Source organism: Rosa chinensis, chromosome 6 (genome assembly GCF_002994745.2).
Source record: "Rosa chinensis cultivar Old Blush chromosome 6, RchiOBHm-V2, whole genome shotgun sequence".
In the NCBI taxonomy this organism is placed as follows: Eukaryota; Viridiplantae; Streptophyta; class Magnoliopsida; order Rosales; family Rosaceae; genus Rosa; species Rosa chinensis.
Window position 1 is genome coordinate 33,524,660 of NC_037093.1, and position 24,212 is coordinate 33,548,871.

Here is a 24,212-nt window from a genome sequence, read left to right on the forward strand (position 1 = left end):
TTGTAATTAGACAAAAAAAAAACTAAAAACATAGGGTTGGACCAAGGGCCGAAGCCTAGTCCAAATTTAAAGACCAGCAGCCCAAAGAACAGAAGCCCAAACTCAAGGCCCAGCAGGATTGCTGGCCCAGAAGGTAATGTCAAACCCGCCTGGAAGCCATATTACTGCTCTGATGCAGCTCCACCTGACTTCGCCGCCACAAAGCCGCAGGACCATGCCAACTCGACCCATGCCGCCACGAAGCTACACCACTCGATCCAGCATCCACGACCCATGCCGCCATCTTTAGCACCTTCCAACGCCGTCGACGAGGCCTACCGAACCTATGCAACACAGCTACCGCGCCGCAGCGACATCCACATGAATCTGCTACCAACACCACTCTGCAAACCTCGAGTCAAAGCACCTATCCATGGGATCCCCGGACAATACTATCAATCATCTCGTCCGGCAGCAGCTTGCTAACGTCGGCGAGGCTGGAAGCCAACCCGAATGTCAGGGCGCCGTCGGACGAGAAAACCATCTTGCAATCGAAGGTCGACTTTATAGTTTTCTAGAGAGAGAGAGAGATCTCCGTTTTTTGATAATTTGCCAATTTAAATATGAAATCCCAATATAAATTTAGTTATCGTCACAACAACAAAATAAATATATACCCAAAATAGATTAAAAATAAATACAAAATATTAAAATGTCACAACAACCTCCAACGTAGTATTACAAATATAATAATCTTTTTGGCTTGTTATTAAATTATACAGTACATTTGCCAATTGTTTGCGCACAAAGCATGTTGAACAAACCACAAGATTATTTTGAACGTTCATACCAGGGCACATTAATTTAATAAAAAGAAGACCATCACAGGGCACATTTAATAAAAGAAGTGGACGTCTGAGGAGGCAAGTCAATGGCCTTCGCTTTCAGCATACCATCAATTTCTTTCACAAACCTATCCATAGCCGGAGCTGGTAAACAAACCGGCACCACAATTCCATCCTCGCCATTATTGTCCCGGAACGGTATGTAAAAGCTGGCCACCCCAGGTATAGCACCCACCCCACCTTTTGCTGGACCACCATAAGCTGCCTTGCCCCAGCCAAAGTCCACATCTCCGAACCCGGCACGAGTCACATCTGAGACGAGGTATGTACCAACCACGGTGAAATGAGGCCGGCCCCTGTTGACCATGAGATCTGCCAGCGAGCGCATGTACTCCTGGGTCACATCAGCCTTCGCGGACTTCACCAACTCCAGTGCAAAGCCGAGCGGGTTCTGGCAAAGCTTGGCCGCAGATGTGAGTGCCACAGGAAATGCAAAGGCATTGCCATAAAAACCAGTCGGTAATGGAGGGTTTACTATCTTGGAACGTGCATTAACAATGCAGAGCACACGGACCTCCTGTTCTGGGTCTTTAGGCTGAAGGGCTATAGTACGGCACCGCCAGAGAGCCGCCGTGAGGATCTCAAATGTAGAACACTTGCGGAGGTGGTCCGGGAGGAATCTACGAATGGCGGATATCTCAGTAGGCCTGAAGAAAAACGACCGGTGAGCCATGTCATCAAGTGGGATAAGAGTGCCATGGATATCTGGCACATCATCGTACTCGTGATGGGTGCATGTCATGCGTGGTGGATCACGAGCTTTGAATGCCTCCCTTCCCCAAACTGGTAAGATGGAGGGGACACGCGCGCCACGCGCTACCTCTCCCACGGCCGTCATGAATTGCACGAGCCCGGCTGCGTCACTCATGGTGTGGTTAAGACGCAAGGCAAAGATGAAACCGCCGCACTTGAGGCGAGTCACCTGTCAAGTTGATTACCAATTAAAGTGGGATAATATTATCGAAATAATAATATACTTATTGCTCTACATGCTACAGTCTTGGAATCTTTGACCTGCATAGTTATGTAGTCTTGTTCATGGTAAATTTTAGGTGTTTTTATTGATACAAAAATATTAGGTATCCTTGTCTTGCATGTTAGCCTCCTGTATTTTTCCACCCTAATAAATATTTTGTTCACCCTACAATTGTCCAATTTCACCCTCAAATAATTTTAAAAAGAAAAAAAGATTTTACCATTGAAAATATGAAATCGGAAAAGGAAAAAGAAAAAGAAAATTAGCACACCATCAACCCCATGCCTTCTAGTTTTTTTTTTTACTCTTTTTTTTCCCTGTTCTCTATCTTCTCCCTTCATAAACTATTATGAATAGAATCAAATACGAGTCACATGAAATAGAATAAAAAAATACTAACCAACAATGCTTTTCACTTGTTGCTATAGCTTGAAAATTTCGTCTAATTATTTGTTTGGTCGGCTAGCGATGAAGAAGCTAAGATGATAATTATTATTTTTTTTGTATAGAAAGCTGTTATGATAATTCATAATTAGGAAGTCTATTTGGTAAAGTTTTAATTAAAACAAAATTGATTTCTCTTTTTCATTGTTTTCTGTTAATAATTGTTGTTAAGGACAATTTTGAGATTTTAAAGAAAAAATTTTGTTATAAGGTGAACAAAATATTTAATAGGGTGGAAATAGACACACCATTTTCTTCTTTTGGTGGTACAAAGCATGCAACGTCTTTTTCATTTCTTTCTTTTCTGGTACAAAGCATGTTAGTTGTTGTTTTTTTTTTTTTTTTTGGGAACATGAGCATGTTACTCGTTTAGCGGCAGTAAAATATAGTCCAGCAGTACAGAGAAGTTAATTTACTGCAGAAGAACTTGAAACTAATTAACTGCATGTTTAACGTACACAAGAAATTTAGAAGTTAATTAACTGCATGCAACAATCATGCTTAGAATTGAGGACCTTGGATTAAACATGTTAGTTAAACTAATTTAAGGAAATCAAGTAAATAGTTATACTACGTACGAGTATGATGGATGATTAATGGTTTACCTGAATCAGCAAGAGTGGGCAATTAAGAACCCCATCGGATCCAGGAACATTATAGAGAAGCTCCTCCAAGCAAGGGAAGGGAGGTTGAAGAGCATCACCAAATTGGCGGAGCGTAACATCAGCATTGGCCTCAATGAAGAGAATACCCTCGCCGGTACAGTCCACCATAAGCTTACGGCCAGGCCCCTCTCTAAGCCTACCAGCAAAAGGGTAGTAAAACACTAGTGTTTGTGATATCGCCTCTCGAATCACTTTCACGCAGTCCTTTCCTTTCATAGAGGGATCATAACGGTAAAACTGTATGACGGGAATCTGAAATCGAAGACCTTCTTGATCATCGATATCAGAAAGATGTTTCAGCTCTCGCGGTGTGGGTTTAGCAGGTGAAACCAGCTCCGGCTGCCGTCTTTGCACTTTGAACACTAGGGAGGTAGGAGGGGATGCCATGTTCTCTCACCTTGAGTTTTTTCTTTTTCTGTTATTAGAGAGATATAGTTGCTCCCCTAACTAGTCAGCTTGTGGCTAATGTTGTTATTGTTGCAGTATAATCATTGAGGGGAGAGATTATTTATAATCATTGAGGGGAGAGAATGGGTGGCCTTGGTGCCGGGCCTTGCTGTTTTTTCACTTTTTCTTTTTGCATTTACATGTTCAATTTCCCATGGTGTGGGTGGGGGTGGGTGGCTATGAAGTTGCACTGTGTATTTCGTGGCTGCTATGTTTGGAATGACTTGCGCGCATAATGTAATGGGAATGGATCAGCGTCAATCAAAAGAAAAGTAATTAAAAGAAAGACTTGATAGAGTGGACTATACTCTGATAATGGAAGTCTTCGTTAAACAATGTTCCAACTAACTTAATCATAGGCTAAAATATGATAAAAACTGCATGGTGATGCTGATGTATTTTTTATATGAGAGCTGTACTTACGGAGAATTTTACACAACGTACTGTCTGATTTTCCCGGGCATGTATCATGGGTCTAGGCCGGAGCTGGACCTAATAACGGGTCGGACTGTAGTTAGTTTGGGTCTTGTTTTAACCAGTTTGGGGTACAACCGGCCAGTAAATAAATTCAACCAGTGATGGATATGGAAGGTTGTACATTTTAAGATAGTCTGGCTGTACAAAAAATCTATAAATCCAAGCTACTAGCAGGAGGCGTGCACTTGCCTTCTGATGTCCAGGTAAATAGAAGGTGTTCGAATTTATGGGATGTTGAACATACCAGAATCTCGTTACTGAGTGAGAAAATATGACCTTCCTTTCTGACCCATTTTTACACACTCAAATTGACTTTGAATGAAAGGGTACAGACTTTGAATGAAAGGGGTACGTTATCGTAAAATATCGAGTCTAAAAAGACCAATTTTGATGACTAAATTAAAACCTTGATCACGAAATGTTGTTTGATCTTCACTGACCTCACTTTTTGCTTTGATAATTTGTTTGCCTTTTTTATGTGGCTTGACCAGTCCGATTCACGACTTTAACTCTTAGATAAGATTCTTTTTTATGACGAACTCTTTGATAAGATTGTGCTTGGACATGAGTAGGGTTGTTGCCACCCACTTTCTCCTCAGGAGTAATTAAAATCATTCATTAAAATCACTTGCCGAACTAAAGATTCTTTTTGCCAAAAAAGAACTAAAGATTCTTTCTCCAGTGGGGACAGCTATGATCATGGAGCGCAACGTACGGAGGAAAAACCAGCAACTTATTAGATCAGGTTGTAAATATTAGATCAGGTTGTAAATATCGGTATCTTCATATCTATTAGAATTTTGAAAAATCGATATATTAAAAATATCGGGAATATAGGAGAAAATATATCATTTTTGAAATAGTCAATTTATTATAATTACATATAAATACATATGAATTGCAACGTCATCTACATCTAAAAAGAAACTCTAAGTGGTTGAAAAGCCGCTCGCTGGTCTACAAAAATTTAATAATCAGACCAAGACATATGATCCATATAGTACGAATTGTAGTGATGAACATGATAGTTATAGATCTCTTTAGAGCTGCCAATTGTTTCCCCTATAAAGGGATAATAAGGATGAATCCAATTGGATGACTGATCATATACTTATCCATAAGCGTCATAGCCAAATTGATTGTTGCCTTCATGAGATTCATTTAAGTTCCCACTGTGCTCTGTGCCTAAACTGATAGAGTCAAAACTTAAGGCAATTGAAGAAACATCAGATGGGGTACTTTGATCATCAGTTGCATTTCTAGTCCTCCTCCCATATCAGGTCTTCTCTTCAGCTGTTCTCACTTTGTGGTCTTCATCTTGGGTGGTATGATCAAAATTACCTTCACATGTAAGTTGGTTTAATCCTCCACCCATAGAAGATTGTCCATATTCATATCTTTCACCTCCACCAGCTGTTCCGTTTCCACCCTCTCCACCATCATCAAAACTATATGGAGTTGCTGTACCACCCCACGCATCATCTCTATATGAATTTTCTTCTGGATTTTTAACTTCTTCAGATAAGACCCCTTTATGTTGATTCCAGCATTAGTTGCAGTTTCTACAACTTGTGGAAGAGGTCTTCCAGTTTCATCATCGAGGTGTGCAGACATAATCTAATCATGAAGTGGATCAATGCCATTATCAAGCAGCTCACTTACAACATGAAGTAGATCTATATAGTTGTTTTCATTGACCACATTATTCATTTCCTGTCTGTCTCGCAGCCGCAGCTCCATGTTGTAGTAGCAGTATACAAGCTTTTCCAACTTTTGATATGCCAAATGTTTCCTTTGCTTGGTATGAATAATAGTGAATGTACTCCAATTTCTCTCACACGCAGAAGAAGAAGCTGTTTGTGCTAAAATACGCATAGCAATTCTCTGTATGTTTGGTACAGAACATCCACTTTGTGACCACCAATCAGCCATAAATGAATGAAAATGAGTTATTTCTATAGTAGATCAACATTTTCTATTAATGAAATTATATGTGTGTGTGTGTGTATTGATAGGAGCATTTTAATGCGACGTTTTAACTGTTTTTCCCTACATTTTCTGCGCCATTTCCTTGAAAAATCCCTGTTTGGGAAAGTTTCCATTCTTTGATTGGGAAAGTTCCTTTTTGTAGAAAGTTTCCATTTTTGTAGTTTCCATTTCTCATTTCTGGCAAGTTTCCATTTTCAGTTTAGGAAAGTTTCTATTTTTCATTTTTAGTAAGTTTCTATTTTTCATTTTTAGAAAGTTTCTATTTTCAGTATAGTTTCTATTTTCAGGACCTCCGAGCTAAAAAGTGGAAATGAACTCACGAATGGAAAGAGGAGCTTGCGAACGTCAAGACGAGCGAATATGAGAAGAAAAGGGCCACACAATTGAGCAGAAATGAAGAAATAAGCTTTCCTATTCCAACTAGGAAACCCTGTGAAATGGAGGAGAGCTTACCAAGCAAGTTTCCAACGCAACCATGAAAAAGAAATGGAAAAATAATGTGTCTAGACGTTGGAGGATGAAAAGGCTTGAAGTTGAAGCAACGAGGCCCAAGAACTTTATGGATTTGAGTTGGATTTTCGGCAAAATGGATCAAGGCCCATAAAAGCCCATGGAATTAGGGTTTTGTGACGTAATGGAGATATTTTTGGGAATTGAATCTGATTTTGCCATGGGAAATCATGAAGATAATGTGAAAAATCGAGAAGAAATCAAGGAAAAAACGTTGGAAATATTATAGGGAGAGTTTCAAGGGATTGTGCAACAAGAAAAAGCTCAACACAAGTCCAGATTCGTTCCTAAAGCCCCTCAATATATTTTGGACGAAAATAAGGAATAAAATCTGCATTTTGTCATGAAAATCAAGAGAAAATCAAGGGATGACGTTAAAGGTAGTCCATGGAGAGATTTAAGGAAGAAAAGGTTCAAAAACAAGTCCAGATGCATTCCTAGAAACCCTAAAGGTATTTTGGCCGAATTATATGATAAAAATCAGAATATATTCAAGGAATTTCGGCAAGAATATATTAGGGAATCATCTTGGAGTTTTTTGATTGGTTGGATGACACACCAGGGCTTACATGGCACTACGTGATTGGCAAAGCTATGCAGAATTATTAAATAATTCTTTCGGAAAATAATAGAAGATTCATGAAGACTTGGAGACCAAGGCCAACGTCCCCTATATATACTCCCTCATTCTTGACATTTTACACACCCCCCCCCCCCCCCCCCCCCCCCATAATTCAGAAATTCTCTCTACGCGAAAGCTCTCTCCATCCTCTAGTGCATTCAACGTTTCAAGCAAGGAAGAAGAAGAAGAAGAAGGAGCCGTGAGCATCATCATCCATTCTCCACCTTGAAGCTTGCTTTCGAGATTCAAGACTCCATACGTTTGACCTTTCATCCCCATCTCCATCTCACGGTGTAATTCAACCTCTTTCTTTGTAATCTTGTTTGATTTCGTTGGAATTGTTCTAGTTGACATTGATGTTTGAACAAGGTTTATATTCTGAAATTTTATGATTGAATAAAGGATTTCGAATTCTATGTTGTGATTCCAAAGTTGCTTATGTGTGATTGTTTGATTGAATTTGCTTTATAGATAACTTTTGTATTTTAATCTTATGTGGTTCGAAACACTTAGGGTTTTGATATGAATGGTGCTAGATTTAAGAACATGAAATCAACTTTTTGTTTTGTGTAACTTGAATAGAAAGTAGTGAAGGCTTTGGACAAAGGTCGAATTCAATTGAAGAGGATTGCAAATAGATGAACTTTTTCATACTAAGTTGTGCACTTGAGTTGATAGCCTTTCTATGTGTGTAATGCGTTGAACATGTCATGATTGACTAGCTTTCTAGGGCTTGATTACATGTTTGATAGGATTAGTTTATGTGCTTTCACTTAGATTAATTAGCATTGAAAAGTAAAATATGGGAAATCGTTTGCTTTCGAATGTTTCACATGATCAACTCCTTTCACATGACTTGGAAGAACAATGTAGGGTTCATTCGAATTCACTTATAAAATCGGTTTTAATCTTTGTTTCTTACATTTCATTCTTGTATTTGTGTTTTTGTTTATACTTAGTTTTAATTCTTTTAATTTTCGAGAAACTAAAAAACCTAAAACCCCCCTAATTTCGTGAATAGTGTTTATATGTGTAAATATTATACTTTGTTTTTATTTTAATTGTTTAAATTGTCTTACATTGACAGGTGTACCCTCAATCCCCGGAATAGAACGATCCCTACTTGCTTATACTACTAATGATATTTCTAGGGTTAAATTATATGCTTGCTTTGAGCGTATCAATTTTTGGCGCCGTTGCCAGGGATTGAAAAATCACTTGTTGAAGTGTGAATAATTGTTGGATATATTGTTGTTTTCGTAAATACTATATATTTGTTCATATTGTGTTCGAAAATTGTTAGTTAAATACTTAGGTTGTTATTTATGTTATTGAATACGAGTTTTATTGTGAGTTGTAAATTAAAGAGGAATAGGTGAAGTCGTGTTTATTAATATTGACCTAAACCCCTTATTGGTACCTAGTTCAGGTCCCTTAAGGTTGAGGGCGGTCTTTATTAACATTCATTGAACTGTCCTCACACCTAGGACCTTTTTCATCTAAGTAAGTATAGCCTATGTGAGATGGTGTCTAGGAAGGGGACAACGTTCATAACGGGTTTGGATCCAGAAGTGCTTACAAATGGGCATAGCTCATGCCAAAATGGATTCTACCTCTTGTGTTCGCCCTCCCCTACCTGGCCATTTCAGTAAGGTTGCCCAAAGGATGTAGAAGGAACTTTGTGTCTAGACGATTATACTTGGGCCGCACGTTCTCTTGATTTACCACTTGAAATTTAATTCGAAATCAATGATATGTATAACAAACGAAAATGTTGTGATTCACTAAGGTATATTGGATTAAACATAGTCTTGAGAAGGGTAGCTGTTTCAGTCCCATTGCACATCGAGACTCCCTGTTCCCGTACCTAAGTGTTGAAATACTTGTGAATAAAAGAAAAGAAAATAAATTTAATTGTATAAAATTTTCGTGAATAGTAAAAATCAGGTTTATGGAAGTATGAATTTTATTATGAGTTTTTAACCATAATGGAATAGGTGAAGGACTTTGTCTTTAACATTAGTCTTGCACCTTTCTCTCTCATGTGGCGCACCTTAGTAGCATAGGGTGTCTAGGTTGATTGGATACGAGAAGTGCTAGCAAAGGGTCTCGTCCCCTGCTAAACAAGTGAGCTGAGCTCCGCCAAAATCGTTCCTCTGCTACCTGGCTCTGTGTAAAAAGAGTTACCAAAAGATTGAGGAGGGCGACTAGTTTTAAGGATCGAGCCCTTAGGCCGCACGTCTAAACTTTGGTTAAGGGCTTATAATGGAATTCAAGCTTTTATTAACTATGTCACACCCTAACTAAAAATTTGGACATATATGTGACGTTTTTCTTTTTTATTTTTGGAAATTTTGTATATTATACTTCTCTTTATACTTGTACAATTCATGAATAGTACATCGTGAATAGTGATGTTTTGTACTTGTGTCTCTGTGTAAAATTATGTACATTATACTTGTCTAACAAAAAAAAAAAAAAAAAATTAAAAAAAAAAAAAAGTTAATAGTGAATAGTCACGTTTTTTGTATAAATCATTAATTTGTATTTCTTTTATTGTATAGTCACTAACTTTATTTAGTGGAGGTCCGTCTGGCTGAAAGACGTTAAATTCAAGCGCTGCTTGGGAGGCAACCCAATTCAGAAGTAGCTGTGAAGGAGTCTACACACGCAGATTTGATTTCTCCTTCCCTATTTCTCTTTCTTTTCATGTTTTCCTTTTGATTTTAGTAGTCATTTTCGTAAATCTCTACCCTATATGCTTATTTGTTTCATTGCATGCTTTTGATTGATTACATTGAGGACAATGCAATATTTAAGTGTGGGGGAAGGGATTTATACTTTTGTCTTGAGTCATATATATTGAAAAATACAAAAAAATCGAAAAATGTCAAAAAAAAATACAAAAAAATTTCGTTGCTTTTATTGAGTCTTTGTCTTTTGTCATTTTGTTTCGAGTCATAGGATGCCCTTTCAACTGTCTATGATGATTCTATATCTCTGAAATTATGGCTAAAAGAGAATCACAAAATTGAGATGACTTTAAAATGGTATTCTTTGGTTAATTGAGATATATGAAAAATGTGTGCCTTGTAGTGGATATGGATTTCGTGACTTTGGTACAGAATATGAGCATGTTAAGATGAGTTTTGATTCATAAAAACCCATGTGAGATATTTGAGCCATGTCCCTTTTTCTTGGAGTGAAGTGAAAAATATATTCTTATTTTCTTGGCGATGTTTTGATGTTCTCATTATTTTTTCATTTGATTGATTGCTTGCCATAGATTAAGTTTGATGGACTAGAGAATGCTAGAATTCACTCTTGTGCTTGTTGAGACTTTTATCAATACATGGCCCTGATTCTGGAAAGGATAGAGGCACCCTAGGAATCACCACCATTGCCAAATAAACCTGTGTCCCTAATTGTGCCCGTCGTGGGACTCCCTTAGAAAAACCCCTTTGAGCCTACATTAAGCCTTTTCTTTCATCACCCTTAAAATCTTTAACCTAAACCTTAGTATAGCTATAACCCTACCCTTTGTTCTAAGAACTTAGTGGAGCTAAATTGAGACTTTACTTGAAGAAATTTTGGCGTCAATAATGAAGGATGAGAAGAGGTGAAAGTTCAAGTGTGGGGGTAGACTTGTCCATAAAAGAAAAATGTATGAAAAAGCCGAGAAAAATAAAGTGAAAAAGAAAAAAATTGTACGGCTAAGAAAAGAAAGAAAGAAAAAGAGAAATATATCTATGGATTTTAGTCCCCCATACTTGGTGAATTTGGAGTTTACTTTGAATTGAAGGCCCACTACAGAAAATTTGGCCTTTGTCCAACTCACTAGAGTCAAGGGAAGTTTAGAGTGAAGTTTGGGTCCAACATGAAGACATTTGGCCCTTTTATAACACCCCCATGGGATAGTGACGTTTTTGCATACTTGGTGGATTTCTAGAAGTCTCTCTACATTTGCAGGAGCTCTGCTAGGTTTTTAGAACACTTTGTTAAATTCCTTACCCTTCGTTTCTTTAAAACCTTGAGCCATGGCCCCATTACAACCTTTGATAAGACCTTCTTGATCCTTAAGATGGGACAGTCCTTGATGTGGAGATGAGTTACAAGAGTTGAACCTATGGCTTGGGTCCATCTGTGCAAGTAGTTGATATCTTTCATGAGATCTTTAAAAGAAAATTATACATGTGCTTTCGTTTCTTGCATTATGTGATACACTTGCTATCTTTCACATATACTTGAGTGTATAAGCTTTTAAGCATTGCCATGATCTGAGAGAAGAAAGAGTGGATATACCTTGTGAGGATTTGAATCATACTTGTTTGAAACGTGCTTAACAGAAACCATCACCATTGTTCCAACCAAGTCCTACTTGTGTATATGTAAATTATGTGTTTTAATTAACTCTCGAATGCCTAAACATTGATTCTTGGTGAAGTGCTAATCTTGGTGTTGTGAAAGTAAGAGATTGTTGAGACAAATAGTTGAAGGGCAATAGAGTCTGTTATGTGTCAAGTCTTTAATTTTTGTTGAGTCGTAGTCGTGTCTGTGTTGTGATTTTGCTAAGGGACTAGCAAAAGCTAAGTGTGGGGGAATTTGATAGGAGCATTTTAATGCGACGTTTTAACTGTTTTTCCCTACATTTTCTGCGCCATTTCCTTGAAAAATCCCTGTTTGGGAAAGTTTCCATTCTTTGATTGGGAAAGTTCCTTTTTGTAGAAAGTTTCCATTTTTGTAGTTTCCATTTCTCATTTCTGGCAAGTTTCCATTTTCAGTTTAGGAAAGTTTCTATTTTTCATTTTTAGTAAGTTTCTATTTTTCATTTTTAGAAAGTTTCTATTTTCAGTATAGTTTCTATTTTCAGGACCTCCGAGCTAAAAAGTGGAAATGAACTCACGAATGGAAAGAGGAGCTTGCGAACGTCAAGACGAGCGAATATGAGAAGAAAAGGGCCACACAATTGAGCAGAAATGAAGAAATAAGCTTTCCTATTCCAACTAGGAAACCCTGTGAAATGGAGGAGAGCTTACCAAGCAAGTTTCCAACGCAACCATGAAAAAGAAATGGAAAAATAATGTGTCTAGACGTTGGAGGATGAAAAGGCTTGAAGTTGAAGCAACGAGGCCCAAGAACTTTATGGATTTGAGTTGGATTTTCGGCAAAATGGATCAAGGCCCATAAAAGCCCATGGAATTAGGGTTTTGTGACGTAATGGAGATATTTTTGGGAATTGAATCTGATTTTGCCATGGGAAATCATGAAGATAATGTGAAAAATCGAGAAGAAATCAAGGAAAAAACGTTGGAAATATTATAGGGAGAGTTTCAAGGGATTGTGCAACAAGAAAAAGCTCAACACAAGTCCAGATTCGTTCCTAAAGCCCCTCAATATATTTTGGACGAAAATAAGGAATAAAATCTGCATTTTGTCATGAAAATCAAGAGAAAATCAAGGGATGACGTTAAAGGTAGTCCATGGAGAGATTTAAGGAAGAAAAGGTTCAAAAACAAGTCCAGATGCATTCCTAGAAACCCTAAAGGTATTTTGGCCGAATTATATGATAAAAATCAGAATATATTCAAGGAATTTCGGCAAGAATATATTAGGGAATCATCTTGGAGTTTTTTGATTGGTTGGATGACACACCAGGGCTTACATGGCACTACGTGATTGGCAAAGCTATGCAGAATTATTAAATAATTCTTTCGGAAAATAATAGAAGATTCATGAAGACTTGGAGACCAAGGCCAACGTCCCCTATATATACTCCCTCATTCTTGACATTTTACACACCCCCCCCCCCCCCCCCCCCCCCATAATTCAGAAATTCTCTCTACGCGAAAGCTCTCTCCATCCTCTAGTGCATTCAACGTTTCAAGCAAGGAAGAAGAAGAAGAAGAAGGAGCCGTGAGCATCATCATCCATTCTCCACCTTGAAGCTTGCTTTCGAGATTCAAGACTCCATACGTTTGACCTTTCATCCCCATCTCCATCTCACGGTGTAATTCAACCTCTTTCTTTGTAATCTTGTTTGATTTCGTTGGAATTGTTCTAGTTGACATTGATGTTTGAACAAGGTTTATATTCTGAAATTTTATGATTGAATAAAGGATTTCGAATTCTATGTTGTGATTCCAAAGTTGCTTATGTGTGATTGTTTGATTGAATTTGCTTTATAGATAACTTTTGTATTTTAATCTTATGTGGTTCGAAACACTTAGGGTTTTGATATGAATGGTGCTAGATTTAAGAACATGAAATCAACTTTTTGTTTTGTGTAACTTGAATAGAAAGTAGTGAAGGCTTTGGACAAAGGTCGAATTCAATTGAAGAGGATTGCAAATAGATGAACTTTTTCATACTAGGTTGTGCACTTGAGTTGATAGCCTTTCTATGTGTGTAATGCGTTGAACATGTCATGATTGACTAGCTTTCTAGGGCTTGATTACATGTTTGATAGGATTAGTTTATGTGCTTTCACTTAGATTAATTAGCATTGAAAAGTAAAATATGGGAAATCGTTTGCTTTCGAATGTTTCACATGATCAACTCCTTTCACATGACTTGGAAGAACAATGTAGGGTTCATTCGAATTCACTTATAAAATCGGTTTTAATCTTTGTTTCTTACATTTCATTCTTGTATTTGTGTTTTTGTTTATATTTAGTTTTAATTCTTTTAATTTTCGAAAAACCAAAAAACCTAAAACCCCCCTAATTTCGTGAATAGTGTTTATATGTGTAAATATTATACTTTGTTTTTATTTTAATTGTTTAAATTGTCTTACATTGACAGGTGTACCCTCAATCCCCGGAATAGAACGATCCCTACTTGCTTATACTATTAATGATATTTCTAGGGTTAAATTATATGCTTGCTTTGAGCGTATCATGTATTAATGTATACATATACCACAAACCTGTTTTTCTAGTTTCTCGTGTTTTCTTGCTATGGTTGAGCCAAATGATTCCTTTGCATCTCTAAAGCATTCAATTTGCATTGACCATTTGGAAGTTGGTCATTTATAATCCAAACTTTTTTAAGGTTGTCATCAATAAGAAGTTACCTCTTCCGCAAACGTATCTACAACTTCTCCATTTATGTTAAATTGTTCGACAACTGTTGCCAGAGAGCTTGTGAAACGTGTGCTATGAGCAACATCAGGTCGGTAATGAAAATTTGGGTTTAAGAAATGTGCTACAAATAAGCAACCAACAAGTTATATAGTATAAATCTAACTAACTAATTATCAAGTTATTTAACATTACTTGAGGTGTTGGTTGTAGCTGAGTTGAGAGTTATGGCATGTGGGTTTTAGTCACGAGTTAACTTACTTAAGCCTGAAATTGAAAGATGTGGAATCGTTGATGTTGTGATGTATGCTTATTGATTTTTTAGGTTGAGATAACTTAAGCATGTGTTTATGTTATGTTTGTTTTGAGTTTACTCACACGAGTTTCATAAGCTTACCGAGTTTGTTTATTGCAACCCGGTGCACTATTCAATTGTGTAGGGGTTTATCCTGCAGGTCAGGGTGCATGGTTGGTGGCTGAGGCTTCCTTGTTGTTGTTGCAATAAGGTTGGGAATCTGATTGTTTTGTTTCACACTTGTTAGACTTCCGCTGTGTAGTGAGTGCAGTAGTGTGTTGACTTATTAAGTTGTTATTTCAACTTAATTTATAAACTTTGTATAATGTAATATGTGATTGTAAAGAATAAGTCTCTATTGACATTGTGGGTTCACAGCATCTTTGTTTACTTGTTTTAAAAGAAAAACAAATTTCAAGTATTTAGTGTTCATGTCTGAACCATCATACCTAGAGTATTTGTGATTGTTAATTTGTTTATTATTTGTGCTTGAAAATCAGGGCGTGACACAGAGAATGATTAAGAGTAATTTTACGAGTTTTGCACCATTTTTGAGATGCTCGTTTTAGTTAGCATTTAAAAGTTTTTTTATTTTAAATTTTGAACTTTTAATGCATGCTTGGTTTTTTTTTTATATGAAAATGAAATTGGGAAAGCATTAAATATCTTGTTTTATCTGAATTACAATTACTTATTTTTCGTCCACTCATTCTAATAGTTTGCAAATGCTTTTACATGGGCTTTTCAGTTTTATGTGTCCAATCTGTAGATAGGTTGAGGTCGAGCGTGGGTAGGAGTCGAGGTAGTTTTTGTCTTCGTTGTAGGTTACTGTTTAATCTACTTATGTCACATTTCACTTCATTGCGTAATTTAATCTGATGACCAACTTTCAGTTGTATTAATGATAATTTGAGACTCGAGATATGAGTTTAAGTTTTCTTATATATCATGTGAGAGTTGAATTATTTGAGGAGAGCATGTAGGCTCTTGAAGTTTGGGTTGCCTTTGTGGGTATTAGAAGTGTTCAATCATTTTGTTTATAGGTTTGATGTTTTGGGTAGTTCACTTTTAGGGAAAGTTCAGCCAAATTTATGATAGAATTTCTTCTAAAGTGAGCCCTGCAAGGCCATTTTGGATTTCAAAGTAAAATTCGAGGCATGTCCTGTCACCAAAGTCGGCCCTGAGGGGTGCAACCTGAGGCGACCACCTCAGGCTATCGAGGAGCTAGCAAACTCTTTATATATATCTAATAAGTAAGTTACTAAAAAAATGGGCTAAATACAAATTACTACCCTGTGGTTTAGGTCCAAAATCAATTCAGTCCCTGAACTTCTAATTTCATCAAAAACACCCCTGCACTTTCAATTTTGATCTAATATGTCCAATTTGTTAGTTTCCTACAATTGAGTTATTTAACTTGTTAATGTGGCTCATATATGGCCTATGTTTTATGATGTGGTGTCGAGGTGGTCTGCATAGTCAATTTAGGAGTGAGTACTACTATAAAAAAAAAAAAAAGTTTTTCAATAAATAATCCAACTATAACTTGAACCCATAACAGAATATTAACGAATTGGACCTATTAGATCAAAATTGAAAGTGCAGGGGTATTTTTGATGAAATTAGAAGTTCAGGGACTGAATTGATTTTAGACCTAAACCATAGGGTACTAAATAGTATTTAGCCCTAAAAAAATTTATATGTCGTTTTAATCAATTATAAATTTATATACTCAATGGGACCTATAGTTAAAAAAATTATTATCTTATGCATTTAGTGAGAATATTAATTTAGTACATTGGCCCAAGTCGAGACCGGAAGATTTATTATTTAAGCATGATTATTAATTTATCGAAATTTTACTGTAATGATAGCATTTTAAAGCTGACTTATTTTTTCTTTTTCTTTTTCTTTTTGCTCGCTTACTATGATTTTTTATTTATCATACTCAACCTTCAACCATGGTGTTATATAATTACCTGCAAAAAAAATTATTCTGATCTTTGGCTCAAGTGTTTGCAACTTTGCATTCTTATTGAGCTTGCACATATTTGGTTTTAAATTTGGGATCCACATGGTTTTTGCATTAAAACATGAATCCAAGTCGTTTGTGGTCGTGAATTCAGGTCTCATATTTCTTTTGGGATCAATACCCACAAAGTACTGTAGGGCTTATTGGTCTAATGATGTCAGCGAGTCTTCTAATGAATTTTGCAAGAAAAATTTATTGCCAGCGTCTTATTAGTTTACTCCCCCAAGCTTCCATCAGTTGGCAGGATACTATTACGTTTAGCGGTATCTCTTTTGACAACCCCACAAGGTCAAATCACTGTTGTAATGTTGTCTTTGCTTATTGAATACAATGTTTGACAATGTTCCTAGGAAAAAAAAAAGCAAAATGCACCTTTTTTTTATTTTTTAGTTGAAATTCTTATAAAAAGAAAAGATTTAAGTTCCAAAAATAAAACCTAAAAAGCAAAATATAGAGTGTGAACTGTAAATACTCTTCATCTATACTATTATTAAGAGAAGAGAGTTTGTCGGCCAAAACAGAAATATTTTACCAAAATATCCATCAAATATTAAAAAACATTTGAACTGAAATATTTGAGAAAGATAAAATGGTCAATTCACAAATAAAAGAAAAACAAAAATAAAATTAACAAAAATAAAATATGTGCAGTAATTCTCCACATTTTGTGGAATAATTTCCCACTTATCCACATCCATAAAGTGTGTTTGGATTCAAAGCAAGCCATCTTTGAGAAAAATAAATGAATTCCAAAAATCTCTAAATATACATTGATCAGTAAAATATTTCTATATCCCAATACACCCCAAGCTAGATAGCTGCCAAAAAACACAAACCAGGAAACACAATATGTGCCCTGGCCACACACCTTCATAGTGTAGATCTTTTGGCCAAAATCTTAGATATGAGCAGTAAGATTGACAAAATTGTTATATGAAGACAGTGACAGTTTGCTAATTAAAAGACAATAGGAGAAGACTAATGTATTCATACCAACCGACCGTTTTTGTTGTTGTTGACATATTAATGTATTCCTTCTTCAAAAGTACTAGGTAGCATATATGCTGGAAGACTATAATCCACAATTTTCTAGCCAACCAATATTCCCCAAGTTGTAGGGTTGAAGCACATTGGTTAGGAATTTTATACCTTGTGTTAAATGGATAACAAATATTGTAGATTTGTAGGCATTGTCTATGTAATTTTACTAATAAGAGGTTTTCTATTACACACTACTATAAATAATAGCAAGCTTTAATGACATTTGAAAAACATCCTTAATGACCTATTAGGACACTTAGAAAAAAACATTCTCTATCAGAAAGTCATTGTAAATCATCTACTTTAAAGTTTAAACGTTATTGGAAAAACGTCATTTGATGTCTATTAATTAGAATGCTTGAAAATGCCCTTATATGTAAACATAACTATCCTCTAATGTCCATTAGGAAGAAATAAACGCAACCTCATAACTAAAAAAAAGGTCTTCTTATGTTTATTAGGATGCAAAGAAAAACAGTTCTCAAATCACATAATGTAGAGAAAGTGTCCTCAACTCTAACAAAAACGTCCTTTTTTTTCAAAAAAAAATAAAAAAAACCCTTAACCCATTCCACTCTTCAATATGTCAGTGAGAATCGAACCTATGATCTTTCTAATGTTGGAATTATAATTTATCAACAGGTCACAACTCTAACAAAACCGTCCTTAAAAGTTCAACAAGAGACAAAAAAAATATTATAATCCACCTTCACTTTTATTAACCAAAATCATATATTTGTCTCTAAAATATTGTAGAAATTGATATAAAATACAAGATTTATTGTTCAAAGATTACAATTACAAGGTCCTAACGTGTTTCTATACTGCCAGTGTTAATTACCATCAAAGTTTCCAGCAACAGTATCAGTGTTGGATGCTCAGATGTTTAATTACATTGTACATGAGCAATTAGCTTTCGATGCTTAGTTTTCCACCTTCGGGGATGATATTGTAGTCATACGCTCAAAACCATTTGGGATGTAGTTGATATATACAATCACAGGTCATTAGTCGACTCGGTCGTTTACGTGTGTGGTGAAGTTGACCTAAACAAAAAACGCAGGAGGAAATTAAGTATTGAATTATGAATAGGCAGCGGGAAGAGGGAAAAGTAGTATTTAATGCGAGGGTTGGGGGAGGGAATGAGAAGAAATTGAAGGATCAAGCGGAAGAGAGATTTAAGATCAGTACACAGAAGCATCAGAAGAAGAGGAGATGAGTGAGAAGATAGGAGCTGTTGATTCCAGCCATGATGATGGTTACAAGCCCAAGCCCTGCAGCAATTTCTTTGAAGCAGCAATTAAGGGCTCTTCTAAAGGGAAAGATATCTTGGCTGAATGAATAAATTGCATTCAATCATGTAACATATATACAAGGCTCCTACTGTTTATCTTGTGGTTCTCCAATAAGTTAGGAGACCAGTAAAGAAAGACAACAATCACAATTACAATTGGAATCAAAGACCATACATAGGCTATGTTTGGTATGGTTGAGTTTTTCAGAAAAGCTGGCTTCTGCTTATTTCTGAGAATAAGTGGCTGAAAAGCAAAGCAGCTGAGTGTTTGGTAAACTGGCTTTTTATATATAAGAGCTGTCAGTGGCAAAAGCAGTGGCAAAATGTTTGGTAAACTCAAACTGGCTTGTGCTTTTTGTTTGTGGAATGACCAAATTGGACATGAGAGATTATTTTGCCTTGATTATTTGGTAATACAATGTTGTTCAAATACTCTTGTTATTATTTTTAATCTTCATTATGTCCTTATTAATTTTTGTTAACTTTCAATTTTTATAAATCACGGTGACCATATGATTAATATTGAACAATTTTAAAAATAATTTATACAAATATATTAGTAACATTAATAGCAATTGGTTTCTGGTTCGCATCAAGTAACCACAAAAAATATCATAACATATTCAAATGTTCACGTTATTACGCGCATTCATCAAACTTTGAGTATTGCTATTTTTATTGTTTCCATTTCTTGTGCACCATGACCATGATATTCTTCTTCTACATCATCATCCATTTCTTGCTCACTCCACTGCCTTATATTGTCATGATCATCTGCACTAGTTTCATCACTATGAACGGGTTCTTCGTCTTCCTCTGTTACGGGACTAAGCAAGGAAGGAGACCCTGGATACTTTGAGGACTGCAGCATAAAAGAGTAAATGTCTGAGCAACTAATTCTACAAACATAAATTTGCTAGCAGAATTCCAATTGTCAAATCTGGTAAACAATTGTCAAATGATGCAACATAAAATCAATTGAAGCATCAAGCAACATATAAATGGTTCAATGGAATCCGTAGTGATTTGCAGAGACTGAATCCTCTGTTAAGTGAGGATCATTTGAGCAGATACAAATAGACCATCAGAATGTTATGATGCATCCCAACATATCCACCAACATAAGAACTCAAGATACTAGATGAATGCATTATTGTAATTGGTACCATGGCAATAGAAGATCCCATATATTAGAGACTAGTATAAGTGTTTCATGCTCCAATCCCTTCATGAATGAAAAAAAATACAACATGACAAAGGTGGTGTGAGATGTGATAAGAATGTTCAGAATCATTTAGATCCTAAAGAACACTAACCCAAGCAATTAGTTAGTATTGCCACAGGTGACCACCTCTTGCAGTAAGCAATTAGTTAGTATGAACATAAACTGATGTCTAACAACTTGCTAGATTAACATTGACCAACTCTGGATATCAACCCCAAGCATTGAAAAATCAAAATACAAGACACAACTAATGGTCTCAGAACCAGAAAGTCCCAGCAGAGAGAAGCAAACAGCGTAAAACCAGAAAACTGCACTCGATGCAAATAGATAACTGTAGAAAAAGCACCCTAATGGCCAAAAACTTGGAATAAAGCTGCCTTCCAGTGAAGCAAACACAAACACAAGGTCATATATTCAAGACTGTAGGCCAGATAAACACAAACACAGGACAAAGAGGGTCCTAAATGCTGATAACAAATTACAACTTTTCTCAAATACGTACTCTTAACCTGAAACTCATCGCAGCTACAGATTGCAGACTCAAGAAGGATCTTAACAGAGTATGGTAGCTTATCTGCATCACAAACATCAACACAACCACAGTCAATACATCATCACAAAAACTCACACTCGAAACTCGATACTCAAAATGGTAAAACACTCCACTAGTCCACTAAGCATAACAGAACAATAAGGCCCAGTTTGGCCAAAATTTCTTCCTTGCCGAAAATAACAACACAGCATGATTGAAATTCTGCTATCACTTTCATTTCATTCATTTTCTAAGAAACCAACAAGGATCAGAAACCACAGCTCTGAAGAATCATCAAACACAAACACTAAAGACCCATTGAAACAAAAAGACAAATCAATCAAACAGTCGGTGTGGGATATGAAAAAAGAAGAAATCTTTAAACAAATTCACATCCTTTATCTGATCCCACTTCAAATCATAACAACCTCAACCCACCAAAAACACCAAAACCCAGAAGCCAGAACAACCCAGATCACGATACAGTCAGAAAGCCCAAAATTTTATCCAACCCAAATCAAGATACTATTTGATTTTAGGTTTTCAGGACAGAAAGAAATGGAATCAAACCCCAAGAAATTGAAATCACAAACAAAACTCTTACCGAACTCGAGGTGGCCACCAGCGAGAGCAAAGGTGGAGGCGCCGATGGTGCACGAGATGTCGTCCTAGCACCGAGAGAGAGAGAGAGAGTGGAGGGAGAAGAAAGAGTTGATCGAGGAAGAGAAGAGGCTGGTCGAGGAAGAGGCTGGTCGTGTGTGTAATTCCTTGAAGTTGATGAGGGTACCGAATGGTATTTTGAAAAATTCATTAAACCTTCGCTACAGTGGCCACGGCTTCTGGCTTCTAAAAGTAGGCCTAGATTGGCTTCTGCTTTTACCTCCAAAAAGCCGGTGCTTCGTAGAGAAGCTGGCTGTTAGGAACTTTACGAAACACCAAAGTAGGTTGTGCTTATAAGCAGGGGCGCTTAAAAGCTCCCCCAAACATAGCCATACTATCCTAACAAATCAAATATTAATATATTCTTACATATTAAGACAATCCCAATTCAATACTGCGAGATTTACTTTCCAACACTCCCTCTCAAGTTAGAGAGTGTATATCAATAACTCCCAACTTGCACATGAGCTGTTTGAACTTTTCCTTTCCCAAAGCTTTTGTAAACACATCTGCTAATTGTTGTGAAGAAATCACAAATCGTGTAACAACTTCACCTTTAACAATTTTGTCCCGAATAAAATGACAATCCATTTCAATATGCCTGGTTCTCTCGTGAAACACAGGATTCTTAGCAATGTGTAATGCAACATGATTATCACAATGTAAAACAACAGGACTTGGAATAGGCATATGCAAATCAGTCAATAAATAGCGTAGCCAAATAAGCTCACAACAAGTACTTGCCATTGCTTTGTATTCAGCTTCTGCACTTGATAAAGACACAGTCTTTTGCCTCTTGGTCCTCCATGAAATTAAAGAATCTCCTAGGAACACACAATAACCAGTAGTAGAGCGACAGGTAATAGGACAACCCGCCCAATCAGAGTCACAGAACGCCTTCAGGTTTAAAGAATTATTGGCATGGAGAAGTAAACCTTGACCAGGAGATGACTTCAAGTAACGAACAACTCGAAGGGCAGGAGTCATATGTTCAAACCGAGGTTCATGCATAAACCCGCTAAGAATATATACTGAGTATGTGATGTCGGGTCTAGTAATGGTCAAGTAAATCAGCCGACCAACTAGGTGCCGATATGAGGCAGGATCTTTGAGTAATTCTCCCTTGTCTGAAAGCTTGGATTCTTCCATGGGAAACTCAACTGGCTTAGCACCCAAGTAGCCGCTATCTTTGATAATTTCCAAGGCATATTTGTGTTGAGATATGTAAATGTCTTTCTTAGAACGAGCTACCTCAATGCCAAGGAAGAATTTCAGATCACCAAGGTCCTTGATGTGAAAGCGAGTATGGAGGCACTGTTTCAGAGCATTAATAGACTCTATATTGTTTCCTGTTATCAGAATGTCATCCACATAGATTAACAATACAATGAGAGATGTACCATGCTTGCGGATGAACAAAGAATAGTCAGGTTTGGACTGAGAGAAACCAGCAGCAAGAATGGCCTCTGTGAACTTAGAAAACCATTGACGAGAGTCCTGTTTCAGTCCATACAATGACTTATGAAGGCGACACACTAGATTCTCCCCCTGTTGTCGAAGACCAGGAGGAGGAGACATGTAAATTTCCTCCAATAAATCACCATTCAAAAAAGCATTATTGACATCTAATTGATGTAAGGACCAATTTAGACTAGCAGCAATAGCAAGAATGCAACGAACATTGATCATTTTTACAGTTGGAGAAAAATTATCGTGATAGTTGATACCTGCAGTCTGAGTAAAACCCCGAGCAACAAGAAGAGCCTTATAGCGCTCGACGGAACAGTCAGCCTTGCGCTTGACTCGATACAACCATTTATAACTTATCGGGTATTTTCTAAGAGGCAGAGGAACGAGACTCCATGTCCGATTATTAACAAGAGCTTGAAGCTCAGAATTCATAGCTTCCTGCCATTTTGGATCAAGTGATGAAACCTCATAAGAAGTCGGCTCCTCATCCCGACTAACATTAGCAATATAACTGAGGTGAGCAGAAGAATACCGATCATATGAAATGTAGTGACAAAGTGGATACCGAGTACCTGGTGTGAAACTGGACAAGGCCGAGGACAATTAATGTGGAGGCAGAATCACCTGCGAGCAAACGTAGTCCTTGAGGCGAACGTTGGCTTCTCGAGAGTGCTGAGAACGACGAAGCGGTTCAGCAGGAACAATGGGAAGAGGGTCAGGTTGAACGGCATCGACTGGGTCGACATCAACTAGGGGCTGGTCGGGTAAATTGATGGAAGAATTGGAATTAGGAAAAGAAGACGAAGGAGTGGAGGCCGAAGAAGAGTCGTGCGATGCAGGCGGAGGAGGAGAGGACGGCGCGATCGCCAGTGCTAGGACTGTAGGCCGTCGAGTGTAAGTTTTGATAGTGGAGGGCGAAAATTATTGATGTTTAAAGTTTAGCGGTAGCTAAACCCTTGTTAACGCTGGTTCGATAAGCGGATCGCTACCTATGATATTCTCAGAGCTTCCGCTACCTGTCAAATAAAATACAAAGGGCGTCAGAGGGAGACCACGTTGGGCGGTCTTCTCTTCTCCGATGCCTAAGTTAATCAATGTATTTATGTTGACAAAGTAACAGTAGGTAAGTACAAAAATGCGTAATTAATGAAGAGAGAGGAGAGAACCTTTTATATGTGAGGAGGGAACTGATCTTCTCCATGTTTTCGATGTGGGACTGATGTGCTTCAGTCCCCAGCTTCTGGAGCTTCTGATGCTGTCTAGCGCGGCACGTGGCGGTGCGTTAGGGGTGATCTGGGGGCAAGCCGGGGCTCAGGCGGTAGCTTGCTTGGCTGTGTTCCCGAAAGGTCACTCCTTAGGCGGGAGTCGGTACCGCTGGAGGTAGCATGAGCGTGGCTCATTATAGCTAATTATGCTTGCAAATGCCTATGTAAGTACAAGTCCCCAAGTCCCCAATCAAGGAGGGCAATCTTGGTTGGGGAGTTGCCTAGCGGTTCGAAGCGTTGCTTCCGCCAGTCTTGCAAAAGCATAATTAGCGTCAGCGCATTGTCAACCATGGACTTACTGAACG

At 37.2% G+C, this 24,212-nt stretch overlaps 1 protein-coding gene across 1 annotated transcript; it reads right to left on the minus strand.

Moving 5' to 3' along the window:
- Positions 1-707: 707 nt before the first annotated feature.
- LOC112173156 (benzyl alcohol O-benzoyltransferase) lies at positions 708-3,463 on the minus strand. Its single transcript, XM_024310731.2, has 2 exons — positions 2,910-3,463; positions 708-1,806 (listed from the first exon to the last, which is right to left on the minus strand). The coding sequence occupies exons 1-2, from the start codon at positions 3,354-3,356 to the stop codon at positions 862-864; spliced, it is 1,392 nt and encodes a 463-aa protein (XP_024166499.1). The 5' UTR covers positions 3,357-3,463; the 3' UTR covers positions 708-861.
- Positions 3,464-24,212: the final 20,749 nt, after the last annotated feature.